We start from the raw sequence: 20,208 nt of genomic DNA, 5'->3' as shown, positions 1-20,208 counted from the left end.
AAATAGATCAACGTTTCACAAGAAGTTCAATATCGTCAATGCATAATTTAAAGTAAAGAAACTAAAAGTATTACTATTTTTTAAGTTAAAAAAAAAAGACAAAAAAAAAAAGAAAGGAAAATAACACAAATGCACAATTCATTGAATACTGTAACGGTCCATCCTCATAAGCAAAAGATCAGACAACAACACGGCATCGTTTTAGTGGTGAGAACTAGGGAAAGAAAAACACATAAGCTAAAGATCAGCAACCCTTCACTCAGACGCTCAGAGTAAAATGACATTGCTTTTTGAACCCGTGATCGTGAACACGAAGAACACCTTCTTCTTCGCACTTAGCATAGTCGCATAGTTCTGAAATTCGACGCTCGGAGTAAGTTATTTGAATCTCTACATTTGTGTTCTAAGAATGTCTTTTTCTCTTTTGGGTTTTTGTTTTTGGATTAACTTTACTTTTAAGTCCATTTTAGTTGTGAACTCCTTAAATAAGTTCTGCTTTTAGTGGGTGTGTTCTGTGTTGTAGACTCATTAGTTTTCAAAAGATTTGAGATAATTGCAAGTTGTTATTATCTATTGATTTTCTGTTTGTGTGATTTCGTGTGATTTTCTGAAAAGGAAGTTGAAGCCAGAATTCTGAGAAGCAATTGTAATCATGAAGATGTCTCAAAATAAATTGAAGCGAAACTTTATTTATTTGATTCTGTATGACATATCTACTGCATTATACGCTTCTAAAAGGGAAGATTTTTGGTTTGTACATGTAAGCTTGAAGAACTGGCTGTGGAATTAGAACCCTTCATCGTGATTTTCTAAAAGGGGAGATTCTAAGGAGTGAAGACTCTGAGGTTGAAATGAGTGATGAACTCTGCGAGAGTGAATTAAGTGAATGAGATTTTGATGCAAAATTGTGTTTAGTGTGATATAATCATACAAGCATCAGGATAATTCGCTCTAAAGAAAAATTGTTTCCTCCCCAGGTTAGTAACTCTGTTCCTAACTAGCTTCATGGCACGGTTTGTTAGATTTGTCTTGCGCTTAACAGTGGAACATTCATCTAGTTTGTTATATATACTTTCTTTTTAACTATTATTATAGGGTATAGTGGATTCATGGATTGCTAATTATTATAACCATACAAAATTGAGTTCTGAACTCATGGTTTCTAGAGGACCTGTTTCTTGTATATATGAACTTAAAGTGAAGTTGTGGAGTGGAAATTCCATTTTGCTTTTGAACAATAGAGATGGGAAGGATTGATCGTGATAGAATATGAAATTCAGTGATTCACATATGTTTCCATTGTCACCCATGTGGTATCAACAACACGTTTCTTTCCCTCTCCAAATCACTATTTTATTTTCGTGAATAATCATACTATTATTTGTTATCATTCTTCGTCTTGCGTAATTTATATACATGCTTTGATGTTATTGAAATAAAATATGTTTAGATTGATTTCAATTTAAACGGAATATGATTTACAAAAGAAAATTATTTAATGTTATTATTTTTACCAATAGTATTTCTATACATTATCCTTTCCTTTTCAATTTACTTGACATTAAAATATGCATAAATTATCGAATAACCTTGTGCTCTTTGCAAACGAAGCATACTGCTGGAGGTTCCCAGAAACAATAAAAAGTTTTGTTATTTAGTACTATTTTTTTAAAGACTTTGAAAACTAATTTACCAAACAACATCCTAATTCATATAAAGATTTTACAAAAAAATTGTAATGACTTATTCTTATTCTTATTCTTATTATTATTAATTTATAACAATACGATACACAATTTTGGTTTATATTTTCTTTTACTATTTTACTCTTTAATTACAAAATATAACTGATTTTACTTTTTTTCATTGTCTATTTAATCTTCATGTTCTCTCTCCCCTGTTTCTCATTTTGGATTCTTAACTTTCCATATGTTATGACTAATTATAATTATGAGTTTAATTTAATATATTATTATAAAAATATTTTTTAATTGATTAAAAATCATTTTAAATATAAGACATTCTTGAATACTGATTGAATTAAGGAGTTGAATTAAAGCGCCACAAGCAAGCCCAATTTGTTACTTTTATTTATTTATATAACATATAATTGCTTCTTTTTTTTCTGTTTTCATCTCTGTTTTTCTTTTTTTATGTTAATCCCTAATGTCGGGATTCTACATGAATAACAAAGCTTAAAATATAAATTTGATGGCCTAAATAATAGAGAATTAAAATGAAGCAAAAAACAATATTATAGAAAGAATCTCTTAAAAAAAATTTACATTTTGAATTTGTAGAGATTAATTAAAACAACAATATTAGAAATTAAAATAAAACAAAAAAATTATTAAATTAGTCACATAGTTCCTTAACTTTATTGTAGGTTATAATTTGGTCCCTATTTGTTAAAAAATGTAAAATAATCCCTTAAAAATATAAATTGATCCCTTAATTAATTATTTTGTAACAAATTGGGATTAATTAGGCTACAAGGCCATTAGAAAATAGTAGAAAATATATACCCGGAAAAAGTTTTCATATATCTTTTCATTTAAGTCATATCATATTATTCAATTAATGTAGTTAATTGTTTGGACATGCTTTTCCAAAAAAAAAAATAGTGTAACAAAGCAAACTAGTGCATTTTTTTCTTAGCTTGGACATGTTGATTTGGATTCTAGCATGTGAGATTAACTTGGCTTCAAAAAGGAATTATGAAAGTGGGTATATATTCTTTAATAAGGTTAATATATTGGATAAAATGACAAATAGCCTTGATATGATTCTTAATGAATTAAGGTTAATGTTCCCGAAGGAATTCACAAACATCTGCGGTCTTTATTCATTGATTATCATCTAGGTTTTTGTATCGTGATCATCACATTCGCAGCTGCACACTGTTCTGGTCATCATCACAGGCATCAAACTTTTTCATAAACTTTTTATGCTTAATTTTGTTACGATTGTTTTTGTATGTTATTAATGAATTTTGCTTTAATTAGATACAAGTTTTGTTCATAAAGAGTGAACCTTAGATTCTCGTTTGAGATTAAATACAATGATTCTTGCGGACAGTTTGCATTAATCATTGTATTGAATCTTGAATTGTCTGTTTGGACAGTTTGGGGAGACTCTTATTTTCATGGTAGATCCATGCTTTAAGGTTAACATTATTTTGTTTAATTTGATGAAATTTCGGTACAATGCATTTCTAGTTGTTCTCTGAGTGCATACTTGATTATCGGGGAATTAATGTCACCAATTTCATGTCGTGTACTTGGAGACCAATGCGAAATGCGGCCGAAATTTCATCAAATTTAACAAAATAAGATTAACCTTGACGCATGAATCTACCATAAAAAAGTGTCTTCCTGAATGGGATAGGGCCACACCTTAAATGAAAAAGTGAGATTTCATGCATTGAATGGGTTTCAGAGTATGACAAAGTTATTATTTAGATGGATCAAAGTTGGATGAATGAAAGTTGCTTGAGCCTTGCGTATGAAGAAAGCGTGGAACAATTCCTACAATTTACTTCAGAAAGAAGTCGACCGGATGAAAATGATAAGTTTTTTTGTTCGTGCATAAATTGTTTGAACGGGAGATGACATAAGGTCGACGACATACGAGAGTATCTATTGTGTGATGAAATTAAGAGGAATTATACGACGTGGATATGACATGGTGAATTGATAGACATGCAGAGTGGGTCCCAATCTGAAGCGTTTGATGCAGAAAAGGGAGATCGCTTGGAGGATATGATTTGTGACCTTGGATAAGAGTCTTTTCAGCAAGCACATGCCCCTATGTATGATACATTGCAAACTGATTCAAAGAAACCTTTGTATTCGGGGTGCAAGAATTCGTTGACACTGTTGTCGGCGGTGTTAAGTCTGGTTAATGTTAAGGCTAGATATGGGTAAAATGACAAAAGTTTTAGTTCGCTGCTTCAAGTAGTGCACGACATGCTTCCAGAGTATCAGAAGATTCATGCTTACCCGAATGATTGCATATTGTACAAACATCAATTTCAAGAAATGTCGAAATGTCCTAGGTGTGGAGTATCACGGTACAAAGTCATGGATGATGAGGAGTGTAGTAGTGATGAAAATTCAAACAAGGGCCCCCTAGCGAAGGTGTTGTGGTATCTTCCAATCATTCCAAGGTTTAAACATTTGTTTGTTAATGGAGACGACGCAAAAGACCTTACATGGCATGCAAATGGGAGAAACTGTGATGGAATGCTCCGTCATCCGGCTGATTCCTCACAGTGGAAGAAGATAAATCATTTGTATCTGGATTTCGGCAAAGAGGCAAGAATTGGGAAATGCACTGGATGTCAACTATAATCTTAGGAAATTTCAAGAATAATTGGGAAATGGTAATTTTTAATTCACCAAATTTCATTTTTTTTATGATTGTTATTATATTATTAACTTAAGTTTTATTATATCATGCAGCATTTCACTGATGTTAGACCATTGAAACCAAGAGAGATTGAAGGCGTTTCACATCTAGTGGGCAAAGTACTATTTGAAAGTTAAAAATGAAACTTAGGATGTTTAGGCAATTTTGTAATTGTAGTTTATATTTACTTACTTTACATTTTTTACAATTCATGTCTCAACATTAAATATGCTTTTAATTTATAGTAATTAGTAAATTTCTCATGGAATTTCTGGTAAAAGCTATTTCAAAACAGAATGAAAATTATATGTTATGTGGTCTGGTTTTAAAATTTGCAGGTTAATTTTGGATTTATTGAAAAAACAAACAGCATATTAAAAAAAAGTTCTAAAACAACATCGATTTTTTTAAAAAAATCAATGTTGTTAGTGCCAATTAACATCAATTTTTTTAAAAATCAATGTTGTTAGTGTCAGTTAACATCGATTTTTTTAAAAATCGATGTTGATATGTAGATTTATAATTTTCTTTTTTCATAATTCTTATCATATAACATCGGTTATTCAAATAACCGATGTTATATTTATTAGTTAACATTGATTTTGAAAAATCGATGTTAATGATATTACTTTCAATATCGGTACTTTCAACATCGATTAATAACCAATATTAAAAGTCTTAAATAACTAATGTAAAAATCTAATTTTCTAGTAGTGCTAATATGTGTTCATCATTTGTTGTCCATTTGCCATTTGTTGCATGTACAAATATATGATCTTTATCCTTCATATAATAAAAATAATGAGTTAAAAACACAGTCCAAAAAGCCAAATAATTAAAATTAAATAAATTATAAACCGAAATCGCATACGCTGTTATCAAAATTGCTACAATCATCGCGTTGTGTACCCAATTCAGCTTCACTAAGTTAAATCATCTTCATCATCGATACACACAAGAAGTGGACAAGTACTTTTTATGTGACCAGTCTATTTACAATTTGAACATTTTCTGTTCTTGTTCAAAATTTTCATTTTGGGAGTACCTTTTGTCTTGACAACATTAACATCACAACCATCATTAACCATATTTTTTGGACAATATTTGAACTGATCATTCAACCTTAAAAGTTCATTGCGCGTCTAATTAAAGGTTTCACGGCTTTTGGCAGCTTGTCGACAAAGTGTATTAAAGGATGTCAATAATACACCATAACACGCAGTAACACTCATTTAATCATCCTTCATGCCCGGATCATATGATTTTAATGAATGATTTCTTAGCATCCTTTAACCACCTCTTGCAAATCAATGTTGCAAGAAAAGCTTCCACGTGGTCAAACCTCATGGCACGTATTATGTGACTGCATGGTATTCCTTTCGATTCATACAGCCTACAAGCACATGAAAATTTTGCCTCAGCTTTATGATACACAACCTCACGTTGTCTACCACGCTATCCAAAAAGATCAACCTTGAATATTACCTTATCATGATTTCCAATTTTCTTGATGGCATTCAATGATCCAGCAACTAAGATCTGGTCTTTCACAAGATTATAAAATCCTCGGCTAAAAGCCTTCATTGAATGTTGCTCAAGCATGGGAAGCACGTACTTGGAACAAGTTCTGTGTAAAATGAATTGAAATCCGAAATGTACTCATTATACTTGAAATGAAATATACTTGTTTAAAATGCGTATAAACAATAGCAAACATCTTAGTAAAATGAATTGAAATCTGTTACATATTCACTATACCTGAAATCTTTTAATGAGTGTTCAAAGTTGTACAACACCTTAATAATGGAATTCTTCCTCCAAGGATATGACTTGATACAAGAATTGACGCCTTCACACATTGAACGTTGTCTTTATACATGCAAAGAATTTGTCACGCAGGTATGCAGTTGCCCAACAAAACCTTTAATTATAAACTTGAGTCACCCAGTCTTTTCCTTCAAGGTTATGTTTAGCAACCATGGCCTTCTAAAATTGTTCAAACTTATCTGAAGGAATATTACCGTACAGAACCTTTTTGAAATCCTGCAAAAAATTTGAATTCTTCACATTCTCATAAGCATTCTTGTGCAAGTGCCATGCACACAAACAGTGTGATGCATTTGGAAAAACATGTTTAATTGCCTCTCTCATAGCAAGATCACCATCGGTTATTACTGCCTTAGGATGTTTGTTTCATATTGTAGCCAAAAAAGATTCCAAGACCCACTTATATGTTTCTGTAGTCTCATCGAAAACAAGAGCACATCCAAATATGACAGTTTGACAATGATCATCTTTTCCAGAAAATAATACCAAAGGCTTATTGTACTTGTTTTTCTTATACGTGTTGTCACAGGCAACTACTTCTCCAAAAAACTGAAAATCAGATCTACAAGTCCCATCGCCCCAAAATAAATGATTCCATTTACAAACCTTAGAAAGAACATATCTGGCATAAAACATGGGATCATTGTCAGCCTTGCCCTCAAGATAACTTAAAGACACCAACACATCCTCATCCTTGATTTTAGCTCGCCTTTGACGCTCAATATGATTGAACAAATATTTTTTGTGGAACCCAAGACCTTCATGACCACCCATTGGTCCGCCCATTATAAACCCCATTATGTGGCATGTTCTAACCCCTTGTGCATGCAATGAATCCACCTGAGTTTTGTCCATGTTAAGGAAGCTATGTTATAAAATCGATGTTAACGAATTTATTTTATTTATAATTATGTCACAACTTTTGGTTAATATCAGTTTAATCGAAAATCAATGTTAAAATTCTGATGTTAAATTTCTTTTTTTCAGTAGTTGCTTAGGTTGAATCGAAGGTGACGAAGACGAACAAAGGAAAAGTTGTGCAAAGCTGTTTCAGGGTTAGGGATTCAGTAAATTAGGAATTGAAGACAGCATAACAAACAAAAATATTATCAATTTAATTAATTCAATATTATATCTCTTAATATATTATCAATTAAAGTTCTTAAAAATTGTAAATAGGCCCTTCAGCAACACAACAATTATGCAATATTCAGCCAATCACTTATGTGGATGAAGGTGATGTACGGTTGCTATTGATCCACATCACGAAATGTACCAAAACATCTTCATAACAGTGTGCACGGGAGGAAATCCATTCAAAATAATAAGTTTCTACTGCACATGATATAAATATATATGATATATCTATTACACAAATAATATTAAAGACTACTACTGATAATAAACATAACAATTATTGCCTGGCTATCATTCTCTACTCATCAAATTAACATGCCGGAATAATCATCAACTTCTCCAACGTATGAAACTAGGATTGTCTTCTACACTAGATATTTCTCTTCGAGTTGAGTAAGACAAGAAAAATTAAGAATTTAATTGGTTAGAGCTTGTTTGGATATATGACTATAAGTCCTGTCGAGAGTTTCTGTGTCGGAAACGATTCTATATTTTCAGTAGTCGTAGAGAAGTTTCCAAAAACATTCCTAGCTTGTATCTAAACAGTCCCTAGTAGCTACCCTAACTACCCAAGACGCAAGAATTCAGTGGATCTCTCACCAGCATTATTATTATCCAACGCCACACCCGAACGCTGAACCGGTGATTTTCTCGTTGATCTATTATTATTCCAACTGTTCCTAACGAGACTTGGCGGCGTCAAAGTGAAACCCCACTGTTCATTCTCACCACCAAACCTCTCGTACTGCACACACCCTCTCCCCACGCTTCTCGTCCTATACCCCCACGTGCCACTACTCATCCTCGTAAAGCACACGCAGCTATTCGCACGCTTCAGCACCATCTGGCTCCGTAGTACCTCCTCGGGTAACCTTAGCGTAAACCTCTCATAGTTCTCCCCAGCATGCTGCGCCAATTGCCCCATCGAGTTTGATCTCGGAAACAAGAGCGAAGACAAGAACCCCGTCGACTTCGACCTCGATGGACGGCTCTGATGATCATGGTGCAACGTTCGAATCCTCCGAAGTAAATCCACCTTCGGTGACTCCACGTCAACATCTCTCTTATGTTCCTCACCAACAATAACAGCCTCGTATTCATGTTCATGTTCATGTTCACGTTCTTCTTCATTGGGTATCTGAATGGACAAGATTGAAGGCATGTTCGTGTTCGTGTTCGTGTTCATGTCTTCTGGTTGTGGAACAAGGTTGGCACGACACACCGGGCACGTGGAATGAGAGGCTAACCACGCACCAATGCAATCGGGGTGGTACACGTGGCAGCATTTGGGGATCATGCGGAGGGTGTCGTTGTCTTCGAACTCGTTCAAGCACACCGCGCATGCAAGCGTGTCTTTTCCAATCTTGAGACCCTTCACGTCGGCGTAGAGGAAAGTTGGGAACGTTTCTATGGTGGCTTGATTGAGGCCGTTGGATTCGGCTTGCAACGGGTTACCGGCTGCGCCCGTGGGGCCCGCGAGGTCGAGGATGCCACGTGTCTGGACCGGCCGGTCGGAGCACTTGCGGGAGTAGAGGGAGAGGAAGGCTGAGATGAGGAACATGATGACCACGATGGCCATGATGGCGATCACGGATTTGTTGCTGTCGGGTTGCACCGGCGGGGTTACCGGCTGACCGGTTACTGCCGGTGAGATGTGAATGAGAAGGTGCAGTAGAGCTAGCCATGCATGGCCTTGGTCGAAACTGTGGAGTCTAATAAGAGGACTCTCCTTTTGCATGCTCATTTTTCTTATTTACGCATGCATGTAATAACTCATTAATTCCTTGAAGTTAAATGATGAAAGTTGTTGCAATAACTCATTTTTGTTTAGACCTATTGATCTCTTGGAGCATTAAGAAAGAAACAAACAAATAAGGAAGGAAGGAAGGAAGGAAATGTCTAATAGAGTGTATGGACATTATAATTGTATTTTTTGTGTGATTAATGGGTGGTTTTCGTAGAAAACGTGGGCTTTAGCCAAAGGAATACTGGAAAGCGTGGGAATTAGGAATTTGGAACTTATATATTATTATTTTAGAAGTTAATTTCTCATGAGTTTTGGAAGCCAACGAGATTTGGCTCCTCTATGTTGTGCATGGCCAAAGGATAACGATGTTACTTGTTTGTGTGGTGAAATATAAGTGGTACGTAGCTAATGCAAAGGGCAAGCATAGAACACGTCAAAACGATCATGCTAAAGCAAAAGATTGTTGAAATAGGTTTATTTTTCTTTATAAAATCTTTTCCATACATGAAAGAACACTTGAAGAGTCATTCTTCTACCAAACAAATTTCTTGAGCGTGTTTTTTTTAGATAAGCAAATCAATATATATTATATTAACAGGGTATAAGCGCCCTTTAGAGTTACAACATCACTCAACGAAAATAAAACTGCAACAGCAAAGAAGATCTCACCCGAGGTTACACCATATTTATACGGCTACGTCCATAAATGTGACAAATGGGCTAAAAACCTAGCAAATAAATTTCTTGACCATAAATTTGCTCGAGGGATACTTAATTGTGCACTTTCATGTCATATTTTCTTTGAGACAAAAAGCCAATCTTCACCTAATTTATTTACCAAAAAAACTTCTTCACTTAAATTTTAAATTAAATGGAGTTATTGCGTCATTTTGCCGAGGAAGAAATCCTCCCGCTTTAATTATTCTCCGTTTTATCATCCACTCTTGCATACTCTTTGTCAATTACTCTCTCTAGGTATTTTAGAAAAACATTACCAATGTATATAAATTAGAATTTTTTTTATGTATATAAAACTTAGATATTGTTCTTAAGCAGAACACGCTCATCGAGATGCTCAGTGCAAATCTAAGAGTCTAGTGAGTTCCAATAACCTATGAAACCTAGTGTGTAAAATTTGATCATACTTATTTAATGAGTGCGTCCTCCTTTGACCCGTCTTGCCTTTTTCTAAGGTTGCCGTGAATGGTGTCTTAGCTAGATTGAATGGAAGGATTTAGAAACTATTTATATATATATATATATATATATATATATATATATATATATATATATATATATATATATATATATATATATAATCAGCAAAAGGTAATATATATTAATTAATATGAGTGGCTAAAAAAAAACTGTTATAATCAGCAAATGCAGACTATAGCCTACGTAAGGCCTCATTAAGAACAAGTGAACTCCTCTTATAACCAAGGAGAGAGAAGAGAAGAAAGTTTTTTGCAAAGGAACTATGGCAAAGGCTACAATGAACTACCTTGATAGTGGTCTACAATGAATCATGATTTAGGGCCATTCGATCAATTTGTTAATATAGACCAGTCCATACTGGATTCCACAGTCCCCTCCAACCAATATATCTTTCATGCAACCGCTACCATCGTTGGAAGCGATTCCAGAAGTGGAATTTGGTTTATTTTCAATATTATCCTTCCCCACCTTCACCCCATCCCATCAACTTTGGATCAACCGTGAATTCCACTTACAACAACACAACCTCTTCTTCAAATCCGTTCTCCTAATTCCCACAAATGGGTGTTGGGGTTCTTGTGAAGCACTACAATCTCAACTCTCTTTTCCAAATATCTTTAGTAGATAGTAATATGTTAGGCAATAAAGCTGCTTGGGCTGATCCAATTAACATGGGCTAATATGTTTTTGAGCTGGGTTGAACTAGGCTAAATTAATTTTGGAATAGAGATTTACTAACTTATCCTAGTTTTTTTAAAAGGAATACTGACTTATCTTATTTGCTGCAAGCTAAACGTGTCAACTCTTAGGCTCACTTTTTTTAAAAAATAAAAACCTTTTAGCTTTAACTTTATGGATCAAAAATAAGAAAAAGAATTACACTTTCAATTTTTTAAATCTGAATTCAAGATTTTTACTCACATTTTATCCCAAAATACTAGTCCAAATAAATTAAAAATAAGTAACTCAAGTGGGAAAAAATCATTTTAAAAATGATGATCCACAATTAAGCAAATTCAAATTCATGTCGGGTTAAGTCAATTAAATTGGATTAACAACTTAAACTCAATACTACTTTATAATAATAGGTTAAATATTGATGGGCTAACTCATTTTGACCATCTCATTAATTCTACTTTAAAAATTCAGCTTATAAAAAACACAAATAATTTAATTCTAATGATGTAACAAGTTAATGAATTATCAATCATTATTATGTTATTATTTAACGTTGTTATTTGACAATATAGACTAAGACTAAAATAAATCTTTGAAGGAATAAAATTTTAAAAAGCTAAAATACGAAAAATCTTTATATTATTAGAACTAAAAGGTTATTTAAGTCTTTTTATATATAAAGACTAAAAACAAAAATCATTACTATATTTATGGAAACATCAAACATATTTAAAATTTTAATTATATATGCGGTGTTCTAAAATTCACGCAGTATCTCTTTATATAATATGCGCAGGGTTACGTGGATAGAACTATGATTTTAATGAGTTCTTTATGTAAATTTCTCACCATACACGGCTTATGAGGCTACATGCTATAAGTTCACAAAGCACCAGCTGGAACCTAGTGGCAAATTATTGAATTTCGTAGATTTAACTATATATAGCCATATGTATAGATTACTAGATTCTAATATAAACTCTAGATTGATCATATTCTTATTGTTACCGGTTGCTTAACGACGTCAACCACAACATAATTAAATAATATAGCATGATTGTGAGTTAGGGTAATTAATGCAAGTTTGAAAATCGCATGTGGCAGAGAAAGTGAGAGGAAATAGTTGTCGTCTGAGGGAAGGGCAGAGGGAATCATGCAGAAGCAAGACACGTCAGGGAAAGTACGACTGAGTTAGGCTTTGAACCAAAGTATATATATATAAAGAATATAACAGTATAATTTTAATAATTATTATATTATTTTATATATAATGAGAAATTAATTTATATTAATATAATTTTAATATTTATTACATTATTTTTATAATTTTAAGTTGTATAATATTTTTTTAAAATTTATTATTAAATTAAAAGTTTCTTTCACGTAAATTATATATATATATATAATCAAAAGTATTTGTATTAAATAATAAAAAAAATAATTAAATAATTTATATTTTAGTATATTTTAAAATATTTATATTGGATTAATTTTAATTAAAATAATAAATGAATTTAGATCAATATAAAATATTACATATATGTAATTTATAATTTATGTGAAAGAAACTTTTAATTTAATAATAAATTCTAAAAATATATTATACAATTCAAAATTATAAAATAATATAATAAATATTAAAGTTATATTAATATAACTTAATTTCTCATCATATATATATATCCGACCAGATGAGAAGCATATCGAATCTCCTTTTAACTCTGGGCACTGCAAGTGGTAGGGTTATGAATCGCTGAAATGGTAGTTTCGATATGATTTGTAGCCATGTGGCGAGCACTTTGTTTCCGTGGCCGTGGAATGAGGTTGACTGCCAGAATAATAGGAACTTTGTGTGTGGAGTATTATTTTTTTACAATAGTAAATCAATTAATAACGCACAATTTTTGAAAGAGAGATTTTCATTTATAAGCTCTTTTTTTTTCTTTTGTGGTTACCTCTTGTACGAGGTGACAGGACATCGTGCTTGGAAACACTGATTTTGTGTTGATTTTAAATATTTAATTTCAGTCTTGAGAGAAAAGAAAAGAGAATGAAGGGGTTGGAATAGAAGAATAAAATGTAGCTATATATAATGGCTTATTTTGATTTTTATATTTGTATAATATTTACTAGTATATTTTACTTCTTACACCTAATTACTCATTTTAGTTCTTATAAATGAAGTTGTATATTACTTATAATATTTTCTATAAGTTCTATTGTAATGCATTATTTTTTTAAAAATTCAACTTAAGTAATTATTCTCTTTAACGATATAGCTTTCAAAAGTTCATTAAATAAATATAATTATTCTTTTTTTTCAACCAAATAGGTTCCATACGTCACTTCCTTTTTAATGATGTCAAGCCAATCTAAAATAAGTTAAACAACTTGCATTGGGAATCTTAAATTTTTGTAGTTAGATAGCTTTTTCATATGTACGAAAGACTGGTATGTACGTACGGTTAGCAAGTTTAGAGAGTTTTATTGGTGAGCATTAAAGGATATAAATTATTCGTATATGTTTCATAAGAAAAGAAATATTCCTTTAATTTAAGGGAAAAAATAACTTTTTTATTCTACATTGAATAATTTTTGGTTTTTTTTAAAATTATGGTTAAAGTAATACACCTTTTGTTACTTTTTATTTGTCTACTTTTAAAAGAAAACTTTATTTTTATTTATTTATCCATTTCTGTTTAAAACAATACTAATTATTCATATTTTTAATAATGGCATTAATAGTAACTAAATGTTAAATATTTTGCATCCTTTTCATAAATGAGAGAGAAATAGTAGTAGAATATAATATTAACAAGTTCAAAATATTATTAGCATAAACAAGAATATTAATTGTGTTTCTTGACTATTAATATTATATTATCCTCTTAAGATGTCAGGTAAATAAAAAATAAGTAATAGAAAATATTCAATGGGATTGTTCCACTTTTAATTTCTGTTTTATTATGAATTCTCCTCACACTTTATATTTTGGAGTAAGGTACTACCCAAGTTTATTTCTATCGAGAAAAGTAAGTTATGGTTGCTCTTAGGGGCAAATTTACTGCACAGGGCTTGTTTTAGAAACAATTTACTAAACAGGGTTTCTTTTAAAACATATTACAGACAGGATCTGTTATGGATGTGGATGCCGCCATTGTTGCCGGCAGAAAAGCTTGTACCGCCATTGGCAACAGCGGCCTTAATGCATACCGCCATTCCTTCTGGCGGGACATGGTGAGTAGGAGAGAGATGGCCACCCATCCCACCATTTGTCCTGGCGGGACATGACTGACGAGGAGAGAGGGAGCCATGCCACCATTCCTCCTGGCGGGACATGCCAACGTGGCAGTCCCGCCACTGCCTCCTGCGGAACACGTTGACGGGACGTGACTTGCAGGCTTGCAGTGATGAGAAGATAGGTAGGCTTGCAGTTAGGGTTTGCAGTTCTGAAAAGCCTATTGCATGTGAACGTTAAAAAATTTTGAACGTTGGATAAGTTTTCAGCTATAAAAAAATGGTTGAAGTTGATTGTTTACGCTTACATTTCTCTTTAGTTGTGTTCTCTTTCTCTTTCTTTCTCCTGTGTGTGAGAGCTTATTGTGCTTGCGTGCTCGTGATTCAAATTTCTTTGGTGCTTGTTGCTGCTGTGCTTCCATCCTTCAAGTGTGCCCTTACTCTTATCTTCACATAAATTCCTGGTAAGTATTTTTTAAGTAAATCTGTTAATATATATTATAAGTTTAAGTTAGTTAGTATTAAGAAATATTCTAAGTTAGTTAGTATGTAAATAGTAGTTTAGTTATTATTATCAAAAGTTCTAAGTTTAAATTAGTTAGTATCCGTAGGTATTTTTTTTTACGTATTAATAGATATTTGAATGTTAGGTTAGTTAGTATGAAAATATTATTTGGTTAGTTAGAATGAAAATTTTATTTAGTTATTGTATATATTGTTAGATATTATTTGGTTATTGTATATATTTGGTTGAAAATAATATTTGACTGAAATAATATTTGGTTGAAAATTTTATTTGGTTATTGTATATATTTGATTGAAAATAATATTTGGTTGAAAATTTTATTTGGTTATTGTATATATTTGGTTGAAAATAATATTTGGCTGAAATAATATTTGGTTGAAAATTTTATTTAGTTATTGTATATATTTGGTTGAAAATAATATTTGGCTGAAATTGAAAATAATATTTGGCTGAAATTATTATTTGGTTACTGAAAATATTATATATTTGTTTAGTTAGTATAAAAATATTACGTATATATATATATATATATATATATATATATATATATATATATATATATATATATATATATATATATATATTTAGTTGTTGTATATATTCTTAAATTTTATATATGTGATATTAGCTTTTGTAGTATTAGGTATATATTTAGACGGATGATACTTTAGCCTAATAAATATATATACATGCATGATATTTAGGATGACACACGTAATATTAAATTTTTTAGTATTAGGCACAAGTTAATATTAACTTTAGGTATATATTTGTAAATTTTAGACACATGTAAATTTTTAGTTTTTGTAATATTAAATATTTGACACTTAAATAAATAATTATAATATTAGACACTTACACACGTAAATTTATCTTTTTAGTATTATAATTTTGTATTTTAAATAAATGAGCTGATAATTTAATATTATTTGAGTTAATTATTTTTAGTTAGAATGCTATATATATTATTTGTTAGTTTTAATTTGTAGGTTAATATTATTTGTTATAGAAAATTTACGTGATTAAATATATGATACATTGTACATTATTATTATTATTATTATTATTGTATTATAAATAATTTGTTAGTCTATATTTTATTCAATTATTTATTAATTGATTGTAGAAAAAAAATTACTAATAAATTAAAGATTTCTTCACATGTATTTTAATTTATGTATAGAATATATTAAAAATTGGCCAGTTTGATTTTTTACAAATTTATTGTTATATATTTAAAGTTTACTAATAAATTAAAGTTTTCTTCACATGTATAATATTTTATTTTGTAGTAACAATGGCATCTTCATCATCATCTTCATCACATATCAACATTAAGTCTGGCCCCATCGATACTGATGTATTATGGATGCAACCTAAGCATGTTTCAGAACATGTTTGGAATGGGGAAGAAGAAAGGAAATTACATATCAGACGAGCTATCCCCACGTATCAAGGGGAAGAACAAATTCCAGAGCAAATTTTTCCTTTTCTTCAACAATCTGGTTTCGGCTGGATTATCAAGATGGGATACTTAAAAATAAATGCCTCACTAATTAGTGCTCTAATAGAAAGATGGAGGCCAGAAACACATACGTTTCACATGAGATGCGGAGAGTGTACTATCACTCTTCAAGACGTCTCTGTGTTGTTAGGTATAAGTGTGGATGGTTTACCATTAATCGGTCCAACAAATCTTGATTGGGCTGATTTATGTGAGGAATTATTGGGAGTCAGACCACAAGAAGGTGAAATTAAAAGTAATGTAATTAAATTAAGTTGGCTGGCTCACCATTTTGATCAAATAAATAATGACGACGATGAAGAACAAGTACGAAGGTTTGTCCGTGCATGGATACTGAGATTTATTGGAGGTGTCTTGTTCGTTGACAAAACCAGTAACAGAGTTTCAGTAAGGTACCTTCAATTTTTACGTGACTTTGAAGAATGTGGCAGATATGCATGGGGAGCTGCCGCACTTGGTTTTCTATATAGAGAGATGTGCAGTGCCACCGATTATAAAACTAAATCAATCGGAGGTATGTGCATCTTACTACAATTGTGGGCATGGGAACGATGTCCAACCTTGGCTCCAAAGAGGACTCCTTCCCAAATAGAAAATACACCACTAGGGCACAGGTCAGTCATTTTTAACAGCGTCTTTCATTTCAATAGAATAAATGGTTTTAGGGTATATTAAATTTTATTCTTTGTAGGTGGCTGCGACGTGGAAACCAACATATCGGCAATGATGATGTGAAAGTTTTTCGTCGCAAGTTGGATATTATGAAACATCATGAGGTAAGAACCATGCTATTGTATTTGTAAAATAAAAAATTATATGTCTTATTTTACTACAATGTTCACAACTATGTTGTTATATGCAGTGTTTGTGGGAGCCTTACTCATCAACCGTTATATCATTGTTGCCTCTGGTTTGTTTAGTCGGAAGTATCGCGTGGTACGCGGTGGTCCCACTAATTTATTTCCAAGTTATTGAGTGGCACCAACCGGACAGAGTCTTGAGACAATTTGGGATGCAGCAACCAGTTCCAGAGTCTCCTTCACAACCCTTAAACATTCATGGCATAACATTAAAGGGGAAACATGACGAAAATTTGGGGCAATTGTTCGCCCCAATGATTCAGCAGTGGAATAATCGACATGCATTTAGGGTCGACGCTTATCCCCGACAAGAAGGCCTATTGAGTTTTAACTCGGACTACATGGTCTGGTATAGGCGAAAGACAAAGATGTTTGTTGACCCAGAAAATGCAAAGACGGCGACATTGGTATTTTTTAATTTTTTTCAAATTTTAACTTGAACTTTTTTTAAATGATGGCCATTAATTTTCTTACCCTTATAATTGCAGGCTGAAGTTGTGGAGACATTACAATACATGTTGTCTCCTCAAGGGAGGAATACATGGACAGTTGATGATCTCGTGCCTTATGTGGAAAAAATTACAATTTTATCCGAAGAGCAAGAGAGAGTCACTGAGCTAGTGTCACATGGTCCCGCATCAAAGCGTCAATTTCCCGCACAACAGTTTCACATGCTTCAGTCAAGTATTGAAACTCAGGGCATAGACAGAAGAAGGGACACTGTTCAAGCGAAAGAATATTCGCAACAAATGGCAGAGCGTGGCCATGGAATGTATTACACACCACAAACATTTGCTGAGTATCCGACACAGATGTATCAGTATCCTTTTCAGAGTCATTACACTGATACTTCTGCAAGCCAGCAATCGTTTGGTGGTGTTGCGGAAACACAAACTCATTTTTCATGGCCCACAATGACCCCTTCACAGCAATATCATGGCCCCAATTCCACACCTAATGCCCTGTTAGGAACACAATGGAATCTACAACTTATAGTAGAAATAATTTCATTATTTTCTAACTTTACCTTATCTCCAATTTTTTTTTCAAAGCATTGAAACTAATTCCGCGTTTAATCTGAATGGCCTTTTTACTACCTTCAAATATTACACCATCATTGTCTTCATATACTCTTCCGTTGAAATACAACACTGTAATAATTGAATTCATGATATACCTACATGATCAAAATTAAAAATAATTAATCATAACAATAGTAGTTTTAAAATAAAGAATTACTGATACTAATTTTATAATAAAAATTCTAATTAAAAAAATTAATTCACTTAAACTTTACCTTCAAATTTTAGTCTAACAAATAAAATCCTTACTTCAATTAAATATTTTGTCGATGATACAAATATAAAATATTTATTTGCTTCCTCTATTAAACTTAAACTACACATTCATACTTTATTCTATAAAAAATTACTCTAATTAAATAATTTATGAAAAATTCCTCAACTTCAAAAAAATTCCAGACAGACACAAAATGGAAGGGTTATAACTGAAAGGATTAGACTTAAAAAAATTTCAGACGGAACATGGCCAACACGCCTAGGCGCCCCAATATTTGTATCTTCGAAGTCGTTTTTCAGTACTAATTGACGAGAACAACTTACTTAACTCAAATGAGATATGTTCACGAAGGATATATCATATATATATACATATGAGAAAATTAATAGGAAAGTATACTCTCTATATATAGGAGTGGAGGGGAGACAAATAAGGCCTAATTGTTCTCCATGTCCAGTGAATAGTCTCAATGGTTAATTAATTAACTACATGCACGTATATGTAAGGCAAAAAATACTCGATGAACAACTAATTTGAAACTTAGTGAGACAAAGAGATAAAAGAAATATATACAATTCAAGTATAATAACTAATATTATATATGTCATAAAAACAAAGAGATACAAAATTAGTGAGTGTTAAAGAATTAATTCAACTATATTTTTTAATATTTTGTCCTAGTGATTGCTTGGAGAGATAAAATATTCACCTATTATTTTTCGAAAACTGGAGAAGTATTAGACCTGATCTAGTGCTAGTTTGTTGTCTCAATATTTTTCTTATTTACCATAAAGTATAAAATAATCTAAAAATCCAAGTAAAGTTCTTTTAAGATTATTAAAAATCAATAAATTACTAATAAATATAGTAACGAAAAATTGTTATTCCCATGCTAGTTTTTATGTTAGTAAATTTAAATGACGGGACTTTTAAAATTATGGTAATATTTTTCTTATTGTTTTTATAATTAAAATTACAATTTCTTTTTGTTAACTTATACTAAATTTTATTACAAGTGAAACTTCGTACTCACGACAAACCACAAAATACTTAACAAATAGCATGTAATTAGTTTTTGTCTTAAATTAAATTATATGTCAAATAATACTTCAGACACAAAAACCATTAACAAAAAGACTTACAAATAATTACTACTAATAATTTTTAAATTTATAACGTAATTTACAAAATTAATACACTTAAAGTTGAGCTTCAAATTTCATTCTAACCATAATATTTGTTAGTTCAAAATAAAAAATTTGTACATGATAAATAAACAAAACGAAAGAAAACTTAATTTAAATAAATATAAAACATCCTTACAATAGAATCAGCAAACTTAGCGAAAATCTTTCTGCCTCTTTCACACTATTTGATATTCTCTTCAATGTCGAAACGAAAATCTTTCTTCCTCTCTCACACACTATTTGATACTCTCTTCAATGACAAATTTTTGCATGCTAAGGGATTGCAAGTTTGCTCTATTTAAAGAATTTTTTTACCAAAAACCTATCTGCAAAGTAAATTTACATGCTATTATTAAAGTAAATTTGTATGCACGTCAGTTCCTACTTACTTGCCTAGCCCTAATCTAAATGCCATCCATGTGATTTCTGATTGCCCTATCTAATACATACAGTGTCCTATCCAATCCAATAGTGTTAAAGCAAGATTTCTGATTACCAATACAGTGTTAAAGCAAGAGGTGGGTGCATGTGAAGTAGCCTGTATCACAAAAAAATGA

At 31.6% G+C, this 20,208-nt stretch overlaps 1 protein-coding gene and 1 long non-coding RNA gene across 2 annotated transcripts; one reads left to right on the top strand and one right to left on the bottom strand.

The window, feature by feature from the left end:
• The first annotated feature begins 219 nt into the window (after positions 1–219).
• Positions 220–1,238, top strand: LOC114383197. Its single transcript, XR_003660420.1, has 2 exons — positions 220–373; positions 616–1,238. It is a non-coding gene; the product is annotated as an uncharacterized LOC114383197 (long non-coding RNA).
• A 6,310-nt stretch (positions 1,239–7,548) lies between these two features.
• LOC114384631 (RING-H2 finger protein ATL34-like) lies at positions 7,549–9,297 on the bottom strand. Its single transcript, XM_028344340.1, has one exon. It carries the CDS (start codon positions 9,116–9,118, stop codon positions 7,940–7,942), a length of 1,179 nt encoding a protein of 392 aa, XP_028200141.1. The 5' UTR covers positions 9,119–9,297; the 3' UTR covers positions 7,549–7,939.
• Between the last annotated feature and the right edge of the window lie 10,911 nt (positions 9,298–20,208).

This window comes from Glycine soja, chromosome 14, assembly GCF_004193775.1.
Source record: "Glycine soja cultivar W05 chromosome 14, ASM419377v2, whole genome shotgun sequence".
In the NCBI taxonomy this organism is placed as follows: Eukaryota; Viridiplantae; Streptophyta; class Magnoliopsida; order Fabales; family Fabaceae; genus Glycine; species Glycine soja.
Note: the sequence above shows the minus strand (reverse complement) of the source record. Positions and strands in the feature narration are given on the sequence as shown.

Bases quoted from the DNA above. Each gene is read 5' to 3' on its own strand.
- LOC114384631 (XM_028344340.1), bottom strand. From the start codon at position 9,118: ATGAGCATGCAAAAGGAGAGTCCTCTTATTAGACTCCACAGTTTCGAC.